The following is a 21,928-nucleotide window of genomic DNA, read 5'->3' as shown; positions in this document are numbered from 1 at the left end:
AGTTTAAGGACTCTCTTTATTGCCTCCTATCTAGACTGTTTCTTTTTTTCATGGTAGGGGAGAAAAGTCTTCTGTGACATCTTTCTCATTCTCAGTTATGAGTCTGAATTTGCAGATACCAGTGCAATGGCAGCTTCCTTGCCCATAACAGCCAGTGACAGTACAGATCATTGACTTCCACATGGTTTCTGGTGATGGCATGGACCATGGACACCAGCATAACCTTCAGATTCAGCACAGCCCATGGAGGTCTTTTGAAAAGGCCTCATCCAGAACATGAGCCCTTCCTCTTCTCCATTAGTGTGAGCTTCAGCAGCTCTGGTTTCACTTCTCTCTGATGCTTCCTGGAGCTCTGTTCAGCCATTATTTTTTTTTTTCAGTTTAATGAGAACACTTTTACAGTAATCTTCCTATAATACCTGTCCTTTTTAGTTGATTCTAAGATACTGTGCTCTCCCAGACTCATCCTCTGTTGCCTCCTCTCCCCTCTGAGCCTGCACGGGTCTCTCAGGCTTCTGAGGATGTCAGCAGCCACTGCTATCTTCAATTGATCACAATTGTAAATTCTTAGAAAAAAAATTTTGATTCAATCCCAGTTTTTCAAAATCCAGCTTATCACCACAAACTCATCACCTGAATTACAGGATTAAAAGCCTGTATTTCCATGGCCATAGTGGTCATGAGTTTGGCAATACATTAATTAACATGAATCAACCTTGATTATGAGAGAAAGAAAGGTCTTGCTTTTCTAACTACTTGTATATCTGGTTACAGGTGATATTTTGAAACCCTGGCTCACAGACCAACAATGTTGTCCAGGTATTACAGGACCTTTCTCTGCTAGAGCCCCAAATAAGGTAAGTCTCATTGCTGATGAAGAGCAGGGTCAATCATATATTGCGAATTTAAAGGCCTGGTGCCTTTTTCTGTGTTTGAACTGGTGAACCTCATTTATTTACTCCCTAGTTTTTATGTCTCACATTTTCCATATGTTAGTCGTGGGATCACAGAAAACAGGTCAATACTGTGAGAAGTTTGTCCTTAGAATGCATTGCACTTCTGCTCTCAAACACCCTGACACTTAGAAAGCATTCAAGACAGGCTTGTGCTGGCCACAGAGGTTTATTCCCTTCTCTTTCTTCTCACTTTTATTCCTGAAAACCTCAATACCAGGAACGGAGTCTTCCTGCTTCACTGTCACTAAAATGCTCTTGAAGACTTGAGCACCATGGGTACTGATTACATTACTGAGGGAACCCATCACAAATCCTTTTGCTTCTAGCTGGGATTTGCACTGTGGAAGGCGTGAGTAGGGCTTGCTCCAACTTGGGGTGTTCCTTAACTGTTTTGGCGATATCAGAAGCAGCCTGTGTGGTAACTGATGGGTTAAAGTTAATGCACAAGCCTCTGATGTGTGCACAACCACTCATAGCTATGCAAAGTCTTCCAGTGCTAATCTCAATAGCCTGTTTGTAGGTTCTGTCCCTTAAGTAAAATGCTATGTAAGTTCTTCTTCACATTGTATCAAGAGACAGAGATATCCATCCGTAGTACCTACTCTATCACATTGCTACCATGGCAAGGGGATCCTAGTCTCTATTTGTTCGCTAGAGTTTTTGAGGTGAGTCACCACATGTGGTGTTTTATTTGCTCTAATTTCTCTAGTGAGAGGTTTCTAACACACACAATGTGTGTGTGTGTGTGTGTGTGTGTGTGTGTGTGTGTATGTGTGTTCCAGATTGCTAGGATGACAGAATGGCTGTCTGGATGACAAGATGGCAGGAGATGCGATTTGATGTTCCCCATTTTCTTTTTTCTGTCTCAGAGCAGGAGTACCATCGGCAGACCTGACGACATAACTCTCCCACCTCAAGAGAGGTTCCAGATTTTAAGTTTTTTGGGGCAAAACATTGAGATCAGTAAAAAACTGCCCCTGCTCTCATATGTCCACCTGAAGAAGGACATCCTACAAATGGCAGAGGACTATGAGAAACAGGGGCTCATACAAGAAGCATTTATAACGCATCACAAATTTTTAACGTGAGAACCTGCAGCTTTTATCTCCTTTTCTGTGGCTGACCCCTCAATCTCCCCGTTCTCCTTTTCATGCTTCTCAGTCTTGCTGACCTTATGGAATTTGACAAAGACATAATTTACTCAGAGTTTTGGCAGCTCACATACGTGTTTTTCCTTGCTATTCAAAGACGCGAGGACCAAAGTTGTTGGTATCACCAAAAAGGGACTTCATGAGTAGTTCTTGAGCTTGTCCCCACATGGTGCATATTTTAGACAAAAGAGATGGCAGGTAAACAGACATGTCTGCATTGCTGGGTCTTTTGATTGCTTTGTCTTGACCCAGGCGTCCATTCACAGGCTTATTGGTGTGTTTAGCAGAGCCCAGATTTCTCTGCTCATTATCCTATAGCCTATTGGTTGGTATAGGAAGAGGTTAGCCTATCCTGTAGCTAAACCATCACCAGAGGACCGTGGACTACCTGGGGTCATTGTGGCTCAACACAGTCCCTATGCCGTTCATCATAATTTGGTAGGCAGAATAACTACAAGATTACAGAACTGTCACCAGGGAATAGCTCCTATATCCTCAATGACAATCTTTCTGTGTATGAGGAAGGAAAAGACAGTGAGGGTCTCACCAGTCATGTCTAGTCTGAGTATTGTAAAACAGAACCAAAGGAGACAAAGGCATGTGACCCTAAGGAGCTCAGGCACCTGGGAGGAGCTCCCTGGGCATGACTTCATTGATGTTCTGAAGACTCTGTGTGCTGACTAGGCATATCACCTTCCTGGTCCACAGAGGAAGAGAAAGCTCATGGTTAGAGTTGAGCTCAGGTACCACAGTTTGCAATTCTCAGGTTGTGCCACTTCTAGAACAAGGGTTCATTTTGGTTTCCGTTGTTGGTATTCTGCAAGTTGAAGGAAATCCTTTGAGATCACAGTAAATATCATTCTCATATCCTCTTATTTCTACAGAAAAATAACTCTTGTCAAGGCAATTATGCGTTCTCTCAAACATCAGTTTATCACACTCAGTATTCGATAACACCCTCCACTCAAGAATCTTTACTGGTTTTGAACTGACCTGAGTATTGAAGCAGGTTAGCTAACCTACTTCAACACTGGGTGGAGAATCACACTGGGTTCCACAGCATAGCTCACCCTAGTTCTGAGCAACATTATCTCCTGTCCTTACCTAATGTTCTCTGAGGTGAGGCTATGTCCTGAAGGAAACAATACACTAAGGTGTCATATGAGCAAAGATCCGTGTTGTTATTAGGAGTAGAAAAAATAGACAACTGTTTCCTGTTTTGAACTTCTGGAGAATGGCCTGTTTTCTCAAGGTTCTGTGAGTCCACTAACTCTATCTGCTGCCTTCTGAGTGCTGGGATAACAAGCACACACCATGTCAGTTTAACTATACTTCTTGATAACTTATGTTTGTGGAACATCCCTGTCGACAGAACAGTGGGGACCTTTCTCTCTCCGGGCCCTGAGAGGGAAAGGGATGTGGGACTTCAGGGTGTGCCCCTTCTCACTCACTTCTGGAACTCTTCTGTACATCTTAGTCACTGTGCTTTATTCTTTTAGACTATTTGTGGAGAAACTAAGAAAAGGCCCAGAATATAACACCATCCTTTCACGAAGACAAAAATCAAAAATCAAAAAGGTAGGTCTTCATTGTCTATATGGCTGATCTAAAATCTCCAGAGCAGTAAGGACTTAGAGAAAATGGACAGATCCTGACCTTGGGTGGGAGGAGAGCTGATACTGCCTCAGCATAGCAGTACAGGGGAGAGGGATGGCATGGGATGGGGATCAAGTCCTGCATGAGTCACTGCTGCCTCTCCCCACTTGTTTCCTTTCCCTCTTTTCTGACAGTAGAACTGTTTTAATTCACCATTATGGTTTTTTATTGCAGTGTATAAATAAGGTATTTGAAAAAGCTGAGACCCTGAAGATCAAAATACTAGAACGCTATGGCAGGGAATATGAAGAGTACCTGGCAGATAAGGTCAGTGTGTGAGCATAAAGACAGGTGGTTTTTGAGTCACCAAGTCAGCCTGTGTCATGGGATTGTGTTGTATTCTTTCAGTGGAGTCTGTGGTCCAATGACTAGGACCAAAGCCAACATATATGCACACACACACGTGCAAAGTACAGTAGGGTACTGAGAGTATTGAGATTTAATTGTTACTTAAGACAACTATACAGCAACTGGGTAAAGTGATGGTGATTTTTTTCATTAGTACCAGATTCATAAAACATCACATGCACCCTATGTTGAGACGTCAGATTGAATACAAATACACCTTTTAATCTCTTTGTTGACAAGGCTTTTTCTTATGAGATTTGAAGTATTAGCCTAAACCTGTTTCTCTTTCTATAGAAAAAAAGTCAAGAAGTGGAAAAGAACAAGGCCTTCTTGGAGGATATCAGAAGTATCCTTAAACACTCCACAGAATTAACCAATCAGAGTTCTCCTCAGACAGCAGTGGTGTGTGACTCACAGGGAGCTTTTACAGAGATGGTCTGCACCACATCAAAGTCTGGACCTCCTTGTGCAGATACTAAGGAGGAGAAAAGCCCCAGTAAGTCACCACAGGCTCATGACTCGACAAAGCCTTGTGAATAAGCCAGTGCACTTGTATCAGCCACACAAATGTGAGAGTGCTTCAACCCTTTTCCATTTCTTCCTCCTTTGGTGTCCATGGATTCACTTTGCTGTGTTAATAGAACCTTGCGTGATGAGTGTTGTCTCTTCCCTTTCTGCCCCCCCCCCCCCCCCGACTGTCTTGGAAAAAATAGGCTTTAGCTTATTTTAAGCCAGATTAGTTTCCTCAGAACTTGTTGGAATTAAGATGTTCATCTTTGCAGAGCTCTGTAGAGATTTGAAGAAGCACTTTAAGAAAATACTGAATCAAGTTTCTTGAGTTCTTTGTATATTTTGGGAGATCAGTCCACTGTGGGGTTNCCAGAACTTGTTGGAATTAAGATGTTCATCTTTGCAGAGCTCTGTGGAGATTTGAAGAAGCAGTTTAAGAAAATACTGAACCAAGTTTCTTGAGTTCTTTTTATATTTTGGGAGATCAGTCCTCTGTCCACTGTGGGGTTGGTGAAGATCTTTTCCAAATCTACTTATGGATCTATTTACATTTTCCTAGATGTTCATATCAAGTTATGTCAGTACCATTTGTTGAATATGTTTTCTCCTTTAAATTCAGTTATAAATGGGAACTCTCAGTAGATGAATCTCAAATGGCTGAAAGACACTTAAAAATGTTCAACATCCTTAGCCATCAGAAAACTGCAACTCAAAACACTCCGAGGTTCAATCTTCCATATGTAAGAATGGTCAAGATCCAAAACACTGATGCCAGCATACGTTGGAAAGGATCTGGTGTAACTGAAACACTCTTCCATTGCTTGTGGAAGTTCAAACTTGTGTAGCCGCTTTTTAAATCAGTATGGTGATGTCTCAAAAAAATAGGAAACAACCTACCTCAAAACTCAACAATACCTATTGGGTATATACCCAAAGGATGCTAAACATACCATAAGGACATGTGCTCAACTATGTTCATAGCAGCACTATTTGTAATAGCCAGAACCTGAAAACAACCTAGATGCCCCTCAACTACAGAATGGCTAAAGAAAATGTGGTACATTTACACAGTGGAGTACTACGTAGCGTTAAAAATAAAGACACCTTGAAATTTGCAGGCAAATGCAAGGATCGAGAAAAACACATATTGAGAGATGTAACCCAGACCCAGAAAGACAAATACAGTATGTACTAATAAATAAATGGCTTCTCTATATAAATCAAATAAAAACAAACCTACAGTCCTAACCAACAAACAAAGAATACACTAAAACAGATATACATGGATCTATAAAGGAAGGAGAAAATTATAAGGACTCGTGAGTAAATTGGGAGTGTGGGGGTCATGGGAGAGGTTAAAAGGAGATGGGGATAAAAAGAGGGAAGCAGAGAAAAATGTATAGCTCAATAAAGAAAATACTATACCATCTCCCATGATAAGGAATGTGCTAGCACTGCAGGGCAGGCTCGCAGATATTCTTATGGTATTTGTGGAGATGTGAAGGTAAAGGAATTTCAGTTGCCTGAGATTGTTTTTAGCATTTGGCAGACACTCATAGGAAAATCTCAAGTAGGACCAGGGAGATGATGACTCTATTCATAAATGGCTAGTGTGACAGTGTTAGGACCTGAGCCGGAATCTCCAGATAGCATGTGACAGCAGGGTACAGTTGGCCACCTCTACATTCATCTTTTCAGGTGATATTGGTTGGGGAGACAGGAGAAGACCTGTTTTATAGAAGCACAGCTATCTGTGCAGACACAGAGGCACAGAAAAGATTCTATTGGACTAAAAATGGCCAGAAAAGGCCAGCACTCCAGACTGTCACACGCATCTGTAGATGTGCTGAAGCACCTATGCATTCTGGCTCACACATGAATGAGCACACTCTGTAGAACACACAGATCATGGACACACATAGTTCATAAGTTAAAAAGGGAAATCTGCAAAATTGCAGAGAAAAATTATCAAATATTTCAGTTCATTGATTTTATTTTGTTTTTTTTTTTCTTTATTTTTTTATATTTTTTTTGTCATTTGTATCATCTGGCTTTATAGCCTGAATAGGCCTGACTCGAGGTCTTGATTCTTCAGCAATCAAATGCTGAAATTTCAAGTTTGCATCACCAGGGCTGGCTTTTTTGAAGTGTCTCTCAATTAGACACTGGCGAGAGAGTCAGCTTTCCCCAGCTGTGAGCCTACACAGTCAAGAATACATATTTCCAGATGCAGGTAAGAGTGTCAGGCTTGGCCAGCCTTGAGCCTGTGCACTTGGCAATCTACACATCTGCACAGTATATGGAAGGAGCAGGAGGAGGCTCTTCAGTTCCTATTGGACTGGGAGAAACAATCAGGAAAGGATTGACTGGTCCCAGCTAAGTCGACAACCTGTCCCTGGAACTTTACTGGGGTCAGTGAACAATCTTCACTCAGTCTGGGGCTGTGACTTTTCTAGGTTTTATGTGCATATGGATGGCACTGTAGGTCTAGGGTCTCAAGTGTCTCTCCCATCCCTGCAACATTCCCTATTGTGATTGTCTATGGTCATATGACCTTGAGAAAGTCTCTGTGTATCCACTGAAAATTTGAAGAGGTTATTCATAGCCTCACAGTTCTTGGGTAAAATAGTCTACACGACTGAGCATGCCCACAACAGGAATTCTTCAAGGTGGAAGTTCTGGATACTAGAAGTTTGGCTCAGTCTATGTCTGGCACAGACCATGGAAGCAATTTTAGGGAGACTCATGCTCAAGAGCCGTGAGTATGCAGGGAAACAATAGTCCATACCTGAGAGTACAGAGTCTAGCAGAACTGGATGTCTGAATCATGGATTAAGAAGGCAAGTCTGTTCCAGAAGAGATACAATGGAAGTTTCCCTCTTTTCTGTCTGTCTGTCCTCTTTAGCTCCCAGATGGCTCCATGTTACAAACCTGAGTTAAGAGTGGACTTTTCCCACTGAGTATGCGCACCTACATAAAAATTTCTATATGATCAACTCACCAGAAATATGTTGTTCCATTCTCTAAAGCAGACAGTGAAGTTCATCCATATGGCTCCCATATAGCTGTGGGATGTACTAAGAGAAGATACTCCATGCCTGCTTTATGGCTCACTCATGGGGAGGGAGGCTCCTGGAGAGAATCCAAATTATATTGTTTTTTATCTCCAGGCTGCCGGGCTGAACTCTGCTCAGGGACATTAGGCCCTATAACCTCAGACTTCTCTCTCTCTTTTGCATTACAGTTCAGAACACCAAAGGCCTCCTTCCTGTGGTACTTCCCAAGGACCTGTGTCAAAACTTCCTCCGTTCAGCATGGGAGAACACCAAAAGAAAGAGAGAAACATGTGGAGTGCTATGCGGCAAACTGGTAGAGGACTCATTTCTGACATGAGACTGTTTTTTTTCTCCCTTGGTTCACAATGGCTCCCAGAAAACATATCCAGGCTATTTCCACACATATCACTCCACAGAGGAAACCTTGGGTGACGAGGCCTGGTCACCTTGAATTTGATGACTTTGTATTTGGTTACTTTTCAGAGTCTCTTGAATTAAACAATTGGCTTCAACAGTGTAGTTAGGAATTTCCATTCTACTGGTGGTTAAAGCCTATAATCCTAGTCATTTGCAATCTGAGGGTGGAGGCTTTCAACAGTTTCAAACCAAGCTCAAACACAGAGTGAGACACTGATGTAAAAGCAGGCAGGCTTGCAGGCAGGAAGGCAGACATGAAGCATGGAGACATGCAAATTGACTGATTCTACAAGGAGGAAGACTCAGTTCCTTCTGTGGCCTGGTCTGTGCCCTTACTGTGTGGTAAGCCTTGGAATATACATTAAACACCTTAAGATTTCTGAGGAGACCTACTGGCTGCTTCAGGGAAGACCCTAGGCTCAGGATGTGCCAAGAGGGATGTTTCAGGTTCAAATCATTACCTGTGCTTTTAAACAGTACCCCAGCAAAGCAATGGAACAGTCAAGGTGATGAGGCCCTGAGGTGAGGGAGGAGGCTGAGAGTCACTCACTGGGGTAGGGGCTTCACTTCCTTGTATTATGAGAAAGGGGGATTGACAGTGCCAGGACAAATTGTTTTCTTTCTGCAGGTAAATGACAAGTACATCATTTCCCATATCATTATTCCCATGCAAAATGGAGGACCTGACTATTGCCAAGCCGAGAACGAAGAAGAAATTTTATTCCTAGAAGAAGAACTTGGTCTTATAACGCTAGGTTGGATCCATGTAAGCAAATTGACCTCCCTGTTGGCCTCTTCTCACTGTGCTAAGCAAATTGACCTCCCTGTTGGCCTCTTCTCACTGTGCTGCCTACATCCTTCTGTGCCCAGAGTCAATCCATGCCAGATCATCCAGCTCTGAGCACATGTAGTCACTAGTGTTCCAGGGTTGAGGCAACGGTGCATTTCCTGGTGCATTTCTAGCTTTCTTAATTCTGTCTCTTACTCGAAGTAATTCTTCAAAGTTCCAGTTCCTTGTGAGTGGGTGGAGAATGGTAGCTTCCCTAGGATGTAAGAGAACATGGTGCAGAGACCATGTAGCTAAAGCCAATGAATGGAAGTCTTCTAACTAAGTCAAGAGAATTCTTTCTAATGATTGAATTTTGTCTTTATGAAGAAACACTTGGTCTGTGAACACCCAAATGTTCCTTCATGTATGGTTTTCAAGTGGTTGGAAAAGATGTGCAGGCTTGTGGTGATCTTCAAGAAACACAGTTCCTTCCCTAGAGAGTGCTTCCAAATGATTCCCTCATTTCCAAAACCTAAAACACACAGAAATTGAAATGAGACTGGGGTAAGCCACAATTTTCTAGGTTTTGAGAGATCTCAAGTACCTTTTCCCCCACAACTTGGGAAATTCTGATGTGGGAGACAGATTCCTGTGTCTTCATGCTTCAGTTGCATAAACCTTTACTGCTTTGCCTAACAATAATATGCCATGGCAGATGGAGATCTGCCCTTTGTGCCTGGACACAAGTGGGGGATCACACAGAGAAGGAACACCAGCTCCCATGGGGCAGAATGCAGTCTGCCCTATTCTCCAGGAGGTAAATGCAGAGCACTGTGGGTTCCAGAGGAAGCGGAGTCTCATATGAGCTGATTTATGATAAGTAGTAAAGAGGGGCCAAATGACAGCTTCATGGGGGAGCATTCCTATGTCAGAGAGCAGCTTCATTGGCTGGGATTGGCCATTGGTATCAGAAAAGGATAGTAGATTTTTGTTGGCATGACCCTTCAAAGTCATGCTCTCAATTGTCAGGTGTGGGCATGAAGAACAGTGGTCCTTTTGAGGAAAGGGAGAGCTCTTTGGGTTATTTTCAGCAGAACAGTGATGTGACCAAAGCCAGAGTCCAGAACCTAAATGAAGGAGTTTCAAGACTGGTTAGAGTTGGAAAGTCAACGGATGTTTGGGAGCTGCTAACGTCCAATGATGATGAGAGGCTGATGGCCATGTATTCAGGAATCTGTGATTTCAGAGATCCAGGAGCTGAGGATTAGAGGGTGTTTAGTCTGTGAGAAGGAAAGCTTAGAGTTGGCTCACAGGGATGACAGGGATCTCCTCATAAGCATGAGTAGGGCATATAGAGAAAGCCTGACTTTGGAGGTGGGGTTCAGTCCTTTCAGTGTAATTTAAGGTACTTGTGAGATATCCCATCCATGAGACCCTTGAGAGAAGATGAAAGGTGATTCGCGGAAGCTAGGTGAAGACAGCAGAAGGAACTTGGTTGCTTCTGCCTGGATTTGACTTATTAAACTTGGTAACTGGGGCGTGCTGCATGCAAGAGAAGTGATTCGTGACAGCAGAGGAGAAGATCTAAGGAGGAGAAGAGGAACACATGGGGCTTGACAGAGCACCAAGTTTGCAGGAGAATGGATTATGGGGTTCTCAGAAGCCACGCAGCAGGGACAGTGGTAGAAGAAATGTAGCATGTGACCCAGGGACAAGCTCCATTATGAAGAGGGTTCAGATCTTATGCTGGATCTGTAGCTCACTAAATAAAGATGGTGGATAATGAGTTTTAAGCCATGTCGGCCAGAGACTGCAAGATTAAAAAAAAAAAACCCATAGAAAGCTGGGTGTACAGGCACAGTCCTGGAATCAAAGAATTGGAAATGGTTTGATCGTGGTTCGGTTTTGTCTAGCTTTTTGTTTTGCTTTGTTTTCTTGATTTTGCTGTTTTTTCTTTGACTTTTTGTTTTTTAAGTTTAACAAATCTTGATACTTTGAAGTATAGCTCAGTTAGTTGTAAGTGTATATATGGGAAGAGTTTAGTTTAATGCCTTCTTGAGGAAACATATGTGCATATACCACTTAGAGAAGGAAAAAGGAAATTACTGGGCGCCTGGTACAGCTTTCCAACTTGCTTTCTGTGAGATCGACCCACTCTTGCTCTATTTCTTCCACAATTTCTTTCGCGTTCATCCCTGAAGTGTGCCTGCTTCCATGCTATCAGTACTTCACCTTTGCTTCTATCTTGAAAGACAACAATTAGTTACGTGTCTTTTACATCTATTTTGCTTGAGTAAACATTTGCATGGTTCATCCCCACGCTGGCCTGCATATGTGTTTACACCTGCTGAGCCAGTGAAGGTTGGAGGGGAGGGAATGGAAGTGGGAAGTACTGTACCACATCAGGTGGGGCTCCTTTTCAAGAGAAATCATACCCTCCTCAGAGGTAGGATTTAAGGCAGGGAGCTTATAACCCAGAGAGACTGTTGAACTAATGCTTAAAGAAGTCCTGGGAACGCTTGGTGAAGATGGAGGCAGAACAGAGTATTTCCCTGGCAAGATTTGGGGAATCATGTTGAGAGCTAGTTTTTGGAGCTCCTTTGGCTGCCTTCCTCAGTGGATCAGGGATGGTTCTCATTGTGAACTTTTGTCTTCTTTTGTCTTCTCAGACTCATCCCACCCAGCCAGCCTTCTTGTCAAGTGTGGACGTACACACACACTTTTGTTACCAACAGATGCTGCCAGAATCAATTGCAGTGGTGTGCTCACCCAAATACAAACAGTGAGTATGAAGGATTCTTGTCTGAAAGGTACATGAGCAAAATGTTCTATGGCTCAGAACACTTTAAAAATTGTCATACCCAGAGTGTCTTAACTGATTGCTAGAAAAGCCTTCCTTTGAGGTGCCCATTCTAATTAACACCAGCTGCTCTTAAAAGATATTGTACCACCACTGAAGTGTTTCTAAGACAACCCCTCAATAAGTGACTCCAACAGACAGAGGATGAAGAAAGTTCACATTGGACACTGCATACAAGTGTCATCTCTTACTGTCCCCAATGACATGGTAGTTCAAATTCCTCAGTAGAGCTAGTGTTGGGAAAGCAATGCATCATCCTGTATTCTTTTGTAATAATTTTGTACTCTGAATGCTATCCCACAGGGACTAGTGCAGAGAGCTGCGTGGAGTCACATCTGATAATCAGCTCCTAATATTGGCTAAGGTCTGATCACGCAATGATTGTCAACTGCTTGCATATGCGTGAACCTATGGGCAGTGCCCACCTGGCAATCCGGGGTTGGCGGCCCGTGCCTTTTTAAAGGCTGGGAGAGGTTTGCCCGGAGAGAGAGAGAAAGAGAAGGAGAAGGAGAAAGATTGCTGTGAATAAAGTCCTGAATAAACTGCTAGCAAGAAGAGCTCCGGTGTCGCGTCATCCTTGCTGGTTGAGGTGGGCATGACAGTTGGTGGCCAGTATGGGGATCGAACCCGCCACCTTGGCATAATCAGCGGACTATCAGGTGTGGCTCCATGCAGCTCTCTACAGACTAGTATTCCCTGGTTTGTGCACAGCCCCAGTTTGTTCCTCACAACAACTGACCTGAACAGAAGTAACTTATTGCATGATTCTTCTTTCTTCCCATTTCTACTGTTGAGTCCCTTTGTATCCTTAGGGCAATGTTCAAGAATTGGTTCAAGAGAGGGAGGTACACATAGAGGAGAAAGAGTGAGAGGAAGGAGGAGAAGAAGGATAGGAAAGGGGAGGTTAATTAGGACCACGACAAAAAGACAAAGTCTAGCAGAACAACAATGAGAGTGACTGTTGAGGAGGAGTTGTTCCACAACCTCTGCAAAGGACAAGGAGTAGTGCAGGGAAGAGGAATGAAAGGAGGAGAGGATAGAAGAGGGCATTGAGAAGCGAAAGTGAAAGGAGACAGGTCATGGAAAGGAAAGGAGAGAGATGAGAAAAGAAGAGAGAAAAGAGGAGAAGAAAGATGCAAATACGAGAAAGGAAGGAGACTTGGGAAGATTTCTGCCTGACTGTGATTTTGCTTTTTCTCCTTTTCAGAACTGGAATTTTCAACCTGACACCTTGTGGATTGGAAGAAGTATCACTCTGCCCTCGGAGGGGGTTCCATTCCCATAGACATGACTCAGTCCTATTCTGTGTATGTATCTGCATAGAAGAAATTGCGGCCACGTTCCCAGTCAGGACATAGAGCTGATAAAGTTTATCTTCCTTTCTGAGCCTCATGGATGTTCAGCCTCATCACGTACCTTCCTAGAAATCCACAATAACTGTGTATCTAGGAATCAGTGGGCAGTGGAAATAAGTTTCTCATATTTGCAACCTGGTCACTTACTGTCTTTGATGTTGCAGACTATCCTGCCCCCCTTTTCTAATATCTGGGGATACCGATACTATGTACTTTCCAGGTAGTTAAGATAATAAAGGAAGAACTGAGGTGGTCTCTGGGGTATGAGTATGTGCTCAGTATGCCTGATGCCCTGGGTTCCATCCCCAGTAACATGGGGTAAAGGAATAACCAACAAATTATGGAATCCTTTAGCATATACAAGACCTATTCTATTTTAATTTTTATTCATAAATGTCAGATCCTGTTTCAGCTGATGATCTGAATCTCAAGGAAAAGCCATGTAAGATGTGTAAATTAAGCATATTCCCTTCTGGAGATTTGTAGGGTTATCACATGCCTAGGGAGGTGGTTTCTTCTCTCAGGTTGTGTCCGTGATAAGATGATGTATGACCAGACCTTAGGATGTCAGATCAGACTCATATGAATGAGATTCTGTCACTTTACTTCACATTAGCCTGGAGTCATCCATTCACTTTGATTCAGAAGAAATGCAGCAACATAGTGATAGGACCAGAACCCTGTCATATAAAATAGATAAGAGCCACAGAGATTCAAGACAGGCCGAGATCCTGGGATCCGAGTGCTAATTCCAAGAGGTAGAGCTCTGTGTATGTTTTATGTGTAACATAATAAATGCACATGTATAATTGTATTTAATTTGCATCTTACTCCTGCTACTAACATTAGACAAGATGTAATGAAATTTCAGCTGTTTGGTAAAACATGTATGTAATTCACTGGTTTTGTTTGTTTCTGTAACTTCGCTGTGTAGACTTTTAAAATAGACCCTGTGATTTTGATTCTGTGTCTCCTTGGATTTGCACATGTGAGTTTAGTGCCTGTTTGGATAGAAGAGGTTGTCAGCTTCTTACATCACAGACTCATTGCTGGGGATGTGTCTTAGCTGGGAGTGTTCCTGTTTCAGGCACTAGGTCCTGGACTCACTTCCCAGCACTACTGAAATCTATCTTGGTGGTGTTTGCCTTATAATCCAGCACTGGAGAGCTAGTGTCAGGAGAATAATTTCAGTACCTTTCTGAGTTACCTTGGTTATACATTCTAGCCTGGGTCACAATAGGCTCTCTTTTGGTATACTATAAAATTATACATTGTTTAAAAAACAGGAGTTTTCCAAGCCTTAACCACATCTCCTTTTCTCCAATTGCAGGATTGCAGTCACGTAATCATCCAAAAAAGCAGTGTGACCATCACGGACTTGCGATGAGCTAAATCCAACACATGTACATCAGTGGGAACATGCGCGCATGTGTGTGTGTGTGTGTGTGTGTATGTGTGTGTATATATGTATATATATATGTGTGTTATGTGTTGTTTTCCTTTTAGCAACTTTATTTTTGTTATTTTTATTTAACTAAATTTTTTGCATTCCAATGCCAGTTCCCCCTCCCACCCCTTCTCTAGCCTCTCTATCTCCTTACCCCATTCCCATCCATTCCCGAGAGGGTATAAGGCCTCCCCTGGGAAGCCACTAGTGCTTGTAATAACAAATTGAGGGAGGACCAAGCCCATCCCCCCTGAATCAGGGTCCAGAGCATCACATGTGGAATAAGGACTTCCGGAACAAAGTGAACCACCTCACCAGGCCTGGAAAAGAAGAGATGATGACTTCAGCTCTGTGGATTGTGTCAGAGTTGTCTAATCCACATCACGACATAGACTTTGCCCCCTCCTCATACTCGACAGCCCTTCCAGATTGTCCAGTCTGGTAACCATGTTGTTCAGATGAGCATCCTCCTGACTGACCACTCTGGCCACCAAAGAGAACACAACACATCTCTAAACTATGACTGGCAAAGAGAGGGAAAAGCCTTTCTTTGAAGTTTGTAAAGTTTCCTAGATGTGATGACCTCAACACTGAAGCTAATGATTACATCATTAAAATTGGTGTCCTGCATAAGAGATGTCCCAGTACAAAATCACCATCAGTGACAAACTGCAAAGACAGCAGACCATGAACTGTGTGGGGTGCGCATTCTCTGTTAATGTTGGCCCTCTTGATCAAAGAATCTCTCCGGAAAGCATTGTCGTTTCCCATAAATTTGACTAAAGGTTATATTTTATTTTAAAGTGTATTTTGAAACAGATTTGTAGTTTTTTTAAAAAATGCTATTTCTATGATTAAACTTTACTTTTGTGTAAATTTTACTCTTGGGTTTTCCTTCTGACCAAGTTAAATGCGAGTTGTGGTTGCCAGCAAATGGGATTAGCTAGGCACTGGCAGGCCTCGTTGTGCTAGTTGCTTGTTTTCCTTTATTTCATTTTCCTTTTTCTGTTTTTTATTTTATTGTTACTGGATCTCAGTGTGAAGGAATGTCTTGTCTGAAATTCACTATATGTCCATGCTGACCTGAAACTTACCAAATTCACCTCCTTCTGCTTCCCAAGTGTTGGGAGTAAAGACTTAATTGCTGTGATTGTAAACTTTAAATATTATCATTTGAAATTGTCCTGTATGTCTATAATAAATCTTGATCATACTTAGTCCTTACCTTCCTCTCCCACAGTCCTCTAACCCCATCTAAAACTCCATTCTGAACTTGTCAGACTTTTTGTCCAGGGCCTTGTTTTATGAAGACAATTTGCCTATTCCATTTTCAAGTTTGAACAATCCATTGAGTTTAATCAACTTTTTTTATATGCATGTTTGTTGGATTCTGTTGGATCTTGGGCATCTTCCCATTCTTTACACGTCTAGAGAAAATGACTGCAACTTCCCTGAAAGGAGCTATCTATAACTCGTCATATAGGGGTGCAGCACTAGCCCCTATCCCATCCATTCTGGAATGCTGATGGGCTTTAGTGGAGATAAACACAAATGCTGGACTTTCCTTAGTGCAATCGTCTTGTCCTTTACAGAAGAAGAGGTTCAGAGTACTCTTCCCCAGCCTTCACCTCCTGAATTATTTCAGTGTCATTTTATACTATGCATTCTGAGTAGGGAGGTGTGTGTGTGTGTGTTTATATGTGTTTGTGTGCATGCATGAATGCATCCGTGTATGTATGTGTGCGTGTTTGTCTATGTGATATAGATGTCTCATTTGTATCAAACACTCAACACATATTCTCAGCCCTGTGACTAGTAAGTGATTCTAAGCATTATCCATCCCTTTCCAAAAGAAGCTTTTCTGACCAATGGGAAAGCAATACTAATCAATGGAAAAATATATAAATATTTGGAGGGCATCTTGACAACATGTTTATTTAGAAAAATGACAGTAGCATGTTTCCTCATGGGCATTTATCCCAGTGTGTGTGGGCTTAGTACCAGAATTCTAGCATCCACATGAATTGCATCCTGGAAAGTGATCAAAAACCTGACCAGAATGTGCTTAGTTACTCTCATAAATGTAGTGCCATGATTACCTAATGGGCATGTCAGCCCCATCAGTTGGGCATTAAATATGTAGAAACCACAGTTGATCAGAACCCTGAAAACTGCTTTCTCTCAGCTCTGTGCATAGCCCCACCCTGCACAAAGACAACTAGGCAGCATGGAGGAAGTTGGGCTGTCAGTTTCAGGTCATTTCTCTATGTGCCAAGACAAAAAGGTGGTGCCTTCAGCAGTAGGGTCTTACCATCTACTTCTTGTGTTTAACCAAGAGAAATAGTACTAGCCTATATTGTTTTAGAATTCTCAGGCCCTCCTGAGTGAAGATACATAGGGGATATCTCACACTGGGAACATGCTTTTCCGTGACAACCCATGATTTGTGGAAGCAGTTTGAGAACACCTGTATGTTCAATTAGGTCTTCTTGTTTACTTTCTTCTGAAGACTTAATATCTTCATCTTGGGCATTGAAGCCTTTTTAGAGTCCCAGATTAAATCCAACTTAATGATTCAGTTCCCTAGACATCCTCCATGCTACATCTGCCTGTTGACACTTCCAGGACCAGGTGTAGGATGGTCTGTGAATCTCTAGTCAATAATGAATGTTTTTAATGAAGTCTAGTCATTTGTGAAATGTGACAGGTAGAGACTGATTTCTTCTGGACGGCTCAAAGCAGGCATGGGTGGTGAGTATTGCCTTAGCCTTTTCAGACGGAGAATAGTGAGTTCTCACTCATTTCAAAAAGTCAGCACTCAGCAATTGGATCATACATGAAAACCAGACTGATGACGAACCCACGACTAGAGTGCACAGTTTCCTTATCACTGGCCCTGTGGGTGTGTCTGGCTAGATGAGTGCAGGAAGTTGATCTGTAGGTGTCCTCTCTGTATATGCTGCCATTCCATCCCATCCATGTTCCAGGAACCCTTTCTTTACATTTTTCTGTTTCTATCCTTCTCTATTGTGCTCTGACCTGCTCCTTGTCATACTGGCCTAAGTGAAGTCAGAGTTTATATCTTTCCACATCAGAGCTGGCCCTGGAGATACAGATACCCCACATCAAAGACCTACTCACCACAGCCCCAAACATGCTACAGGCCAGTGTCTGTTGTTACAGGACTGGCCTGAGTGTTCCAGGTCATCACTTTTACATGCTCCCAGATAAACAGACCAGGAGGAAAGAAAGCATTCTGATTTCCAGTGCTCCTAAGAGCATAACTCATCTAAAGAGTTTATACAGCACTCAGTGTTGAAGATAGCTGAGCTCTATCATGAGGTTCAGAGTTTGGATCTCAGCACCCACATGGTGGCTCACAATAATCTGTGCTGTAGTTATAGGGGTTATAACTTCCTCTGAGGACATTGGCTATAATCAGGAATACACATACCTAGATGAAGCCTAAACACTCACACACATTAAAAATCAAGAAATATAGAAACACGTTAAGTATAGGACTCTACAATTTGTACCTGCTCATGGGTCTTCCTAGGTGTGCTCAGTCCTGAGGTTGGTTTCTCATTCTGCATTTCCCAGTGCTGGGGGATTGGCATGGCAAATTCTGGAAGAGGAATCACAGAGTTTGGAGTTTATTGCGAGCTTAAGGCAATTAAGACCACAGGCAGCAGAGAAGGTAGAATATGGAAATTGTGCCTTGCTTTATCTCCATGTGTTCACAGACAGCAGCCAATCTCTTTTTATATGCCTGTTTCTTATATCCTGTTTTAGAAATTCTTTTGTGTGTAATTAATTAGATGTAAAGTATTAGTCTTGTGAGCACTGAGCTTTTCAGTAATGGGGGAGTAAAGCTGGTGAATTAAATTATTCCTTCTTTCTCTGGATCAATGACTCCAACTCTAAGTAGTGAGTAACGTCTCTGAAAGCCAAGCAAATTACCAGGTGGCTGCTCATATCTAGCAGCAGCTGGTGAGTAATACAGGTACATGTGTTCAGGTGCACGTGATCCCCTTTTTCCACCTGCAACCTCACCCCTAACACTGATGGTCAGGAGGCAGGCACATAAGCATTTGCCTAAGTGATATGTTTTCTCTTTCCTTTGAATCTTGTTAATACACCTTAAGCAAGTTCAAACACTTGTAATTTAGCAATCAGGGTACAAAAAAAAAAAACCTATTACTTTCCCAATATTAGCCAGGTGTCCTTTTTAACTTTTAGTTTCGAATTATTTTGTTTGTATGATTGTATTACATGTATGTCAGGGTATCATACGCATGCCTTGTGCAGAGAGATCTCAGAAGAGGGATCTGTGTCACATTCCCTGGACTAGAGATATGGTCAGTTGTGAGCCACTATGAGGGTACTGAGAATCAAAACTGGTTACTCTTCAAGTACAAGTGTACTAATGATGAGCATCTCTCCAAGCCTGCATCTTTTACAAAAGGTTAAGTTGATGAGTAAAAGTGCAACCTGAGTAGCCAATACAAGAGAATAAACTGTGATAGAGTTAGGAAATAGTCTTGATGCAAGCCATGTGCAGTTGGCATAACCTCCTTAACTGTCACAACCATCTACTGAACAACAGTAGATTTGTGGAGGATAAGGAACCAAAGTGTAACACTATTACTTTTCCAGAGGAGAAAACATACCTGTGTAACTAAATTATTTTATTACCACTGACCAACTTTATAAATTTAAAATTTAATAAATCAAATATAATATTTATACATATATTGATAGGGACAATTGATAACTTTTTAATATTAGCTAGGTAATAGGTGTTAGAGTTTTCAATGCTTTCCACATTGGTCTTCAAGCCCTTTCACGAGGCATTAGGAGATTTAATTTACTACATGTATTTATGGTTAAATGTTTCATTTTTTGAATATTTTAAGTTTCTATGTATGGGATTTATGCACTGCAGGCATACTGAGTACAGTCCTATGGGTTCTGGGAATTCAGCCAGAGTCCTCTGGAAGAGCATTCAAGGCTCCTCACAGATGAACCAGGTCTTCAGCTACAATGTGGTATTTTATATGTTTTTAGACCTGGATTATACCCTTCTAGCATAAGGGATGTATCTTATTGTTTTAGTTGGGCGAACTAAATTTGACACAGGTTTATATGATCAGTACATTTTGTAGAAATCCTTACATGAGGAATGAGTTGACGTGGGTTTCAACAGTTTTCTCTATTCTTCCTGAGTCAGTCACACTGTGAGTCAGATCCTTGCCACTCATTCAGTGTGTTTATTAGAAACCACAGACTAGGCCTGCAGTGTGCAAAAGAGGAGCCCAGTATGACTACAATATGTTGGTGTAGAAAAGTGCACTAAAGTCACCATTAACTGGGAATGTGGGATCAGAAGAAGCTGTGATGGCCATGTGGCACACTCAGGAGTCCTGAGTCTGTGCCCTTCAGAGGCACAGGAACCTGGAAGATCTTTACCTTTCTCACATGACAAAGGGTGTCCAATGCTTGATGAATATCTAATAGATATATTTTTATTTTTCCCACAGTTTAATTTATGCAATGAAATACTACATATTAAGTAATATTCTAATAGCGTTTTTTTATCATCATTTGGTTTAATTTTAAACAGGAGAAAAAAAGAAGAAAATTCATGTTTTAAAAGTCCTCCCACAGAATAGATTTGTAAAAATTATTTCACTTTTTTGTTTGTTGATATAAACAATGTATTCATTGACTAGTTTATGTGATTTCTACTACTCTAAGGATCAGTGAGATTTAAAAGAATATCCAACTTATATGGCCACTGGCTCAAAGGAATGACACTTGTTGGATTCTTTTGAAATATAAAAATGATTCTTGATACTTCATTACACAGTTGAATTCACACATCCATCACCATAAAACAAATAAAAAGGTACGACAGTTGAAACTAGAAAAAAACAGTCCTATCATCTCCATTTTCATGAGACATACTTCTTTTGCCAACACCCTCTCCTTTCTCACCACTTAATATTATCCTGCTCTTGTTTCCTTTCTAGAGCTTGGATTTACCACATTTTATGCACATTTATAGGTATGTGAATGGGCACAAATTTATACATATATATGTGTTAATGAATGTACTACATATATATGTTTTCCTTTTCAAATATTTACTATTTTCTTTATGAGCATGTGTCTTTAGTGTGAGAATATATTGTCTGAGTACACACTCTCAAGGGGAAGAAGGTGTCAGGTTCCCTGGAGCTAGAATTAGAGATGGCCATAATGTGTGGGACCTCTCTGCAAGAGAAGCCAGCACTCATTAGCCATCTCTCCAGCCCCTGTGTGTACATAGTCAGAACAAACGACCGATTCAAAGAGGGGAATAATTATTTGAAACACCCACCCTCCCTGATGATCCTTCTAGCAATGAAAGGAAGAAGATATCGGGATCAATTTCACTATTATTGCTACATTAGTGCTCTTTCTTACACTGACAATCTTACAAAAACTAAATACCAAAACGCTGACAGTTCCCTGAGCCTTAGGGAACTGCTCCCAGTGATCTCCATGACTCTAGTGATTCTTCCACTCCTCAGTCAGAGCACAGAAAGAAAAGCCCAACAGCAACAACAAATGAAAACCCCACCTCATTTGCATCACTGGTTCAGCTAGTGAAACCCTTTCAAAGGCCCTGGAAATGCTGGAGTTTTACTGTTCTGTGATCGTTTGCTATCTCTTTACATTATTTTAAAGAAATAAATGGAAATTTCAAGTTCTTCCTGAAGTATACCTAAGGATTTCTAGGTACCACCATAGATGTATATGCATGCATTTGTAGACAGCTATCTGATAGTCTGAAACATTGTAAGATTTAATCTTTATTGGAAATGACAAAAGGAAAATGATTGTCAAAATGTTATCCAGATTATGAGCTAAAAAAAAAAAAGCCAAAGAGCCTATCAGTAGGATTAGCTTCCCTGTCAGTTCATTCTGTGCTGTACATAGAGCACATGGAATCCAACTATGGCTGCGCCCCACCCACTGAGCTGTCAGCCAATCTCTCCAAATGCAAACATCCCACTCCCACCCCCAAACTCCCTCTCGTGTCCCTCAAGTTCACCACTCTCACCCCACTCCCTGGCTCTCGAGGCTCCAGGCTTCGTGGCGAGGCTGATTTCTCAGGCTCTGAAGCTGTGCAGCGCCCTGGTCCGTGCAGAACTCAGCAAGCACCAACCGGAGCTCTGCGCATGCGTACTTAGGCATGCGGGGCGGCGGTTGAGAAGACGGTTGGGAAGGGCAGGAACTGTGGCCTCCGAGCCCCGAAACCCACAGTTCAGTTTGCTGTCAGCTGCCCTGTCTTCCTCTCAGTGGGGTCAGTGCCGTATCGCTGAGCCGGTAGGATGAGAAAACCACCGCTTCTTCCC

The 21,928-nt window shown here is 42.0% G+C and overlaps 1 protein-coding gene and 1 long non-coding RNA gene across 3 annotated transcripts; one reads left to right on the top strand and one right to left on the bottom strand.

Annotated features, from left to right (window-relative positions):
* Positions 1–585: 585 nt before the first annotated feature.
* LOC126488557 (STAM-binding protein-like) lies at positions 586–14,545 on the top strand. Of its 2 annotated transcripts, XM_050122102.1 has the most exons (10): positions 586–857; positions 1,826–2,040; positions 3,607–3,685; positions 3,938–4,030; positions 4,406–4,607; positions 7,866–7,990; positions 8,723–8,860; positions 11,533–11,645; positions 12,931–13,030; positions 14,409–14,545. In XM_050122102.1, the coding sequence occupies exons 2-10, from the start codon at positions 1,973–1,975 to the stop codon at positions 14,463–14,465; spliced, it is 975 nt and encodes a 324-aa protein (XP_049978059.1). In that variant the 5' UTR covers positions 586–857; positions 1,826–1,972; the 3' UTR covers positions 14,466–14,545. The 2 variants fall into 2 exon arrangements, with proteins under 2 accessions (XP_049978059.1, XP_049978058.1); XM_050122101.1 differs by lacking the exon at positions 586–857 and having other exon boundaries at positions 886–2,040.
* LOC126488564 (uncharacterized) lies at positions 13,045–21,764 on the bottom strand. The gene is made up of 4 exons (XR_007588739.1): positions 21,634–21,764; positions 18,062–18,150; positions 14,680–14,845; positions 13,045–13,758 (listed from the first exon to the last, which is right to left on the bottom strand). It is a non-coding gene; the product is annotated as an uncharacterized lncRNA (long non-coding RNA).
* Positions 21,765–21,928: the final 164 nt, after the last annotated feature.

This window comes from Alexandromys fortis, unplaced genomic scaffold, assembly GCF_014885135.2.
Source record: "Alexandromys fortis isolate MF-2015 unplaced genomic scaffold, M_Fortis_MF-2015_v1.1 scaffold_170, whole genome shotgun sequence".
Lineage (NCBI taxonomy): Eukaryota > Metazoa > Chordata > Mammalia > Rodentia > Cricetidae > Alexandromys > Alexandromys fortis.
This window is presented reverse-complemented; position numbering and strand designations above follow the sequence as displayed.

What these genes read in the sequence shown, in the direction of transcription:
- LOC126488557 (XM_050122101.1), top strand. Translation starts at nt 1,796, where the DNA reads ATGTTCCCCATTTTCTTTTTTCTGTCTCAGAGCAGGAGTACCATCGGC. An exon ending in ACGCATCACAAATTTTTAAC is followed by an intron (nt 2,041 to 3,606) that starts GTGAGAACCTGC and finishes TTATTCTTTTAG; the next exon opens with ACTATTTGTGGAGAAACTAA. An exon ending in TGCTCACCCAAATACAAACA is followed by an intron (nt 11,646 to 12,930) that starts GTGAGTATGAAG and finishes TCTCCTTTTCAG; the next exon opens with AACTGGAATTTTCAACCTGA.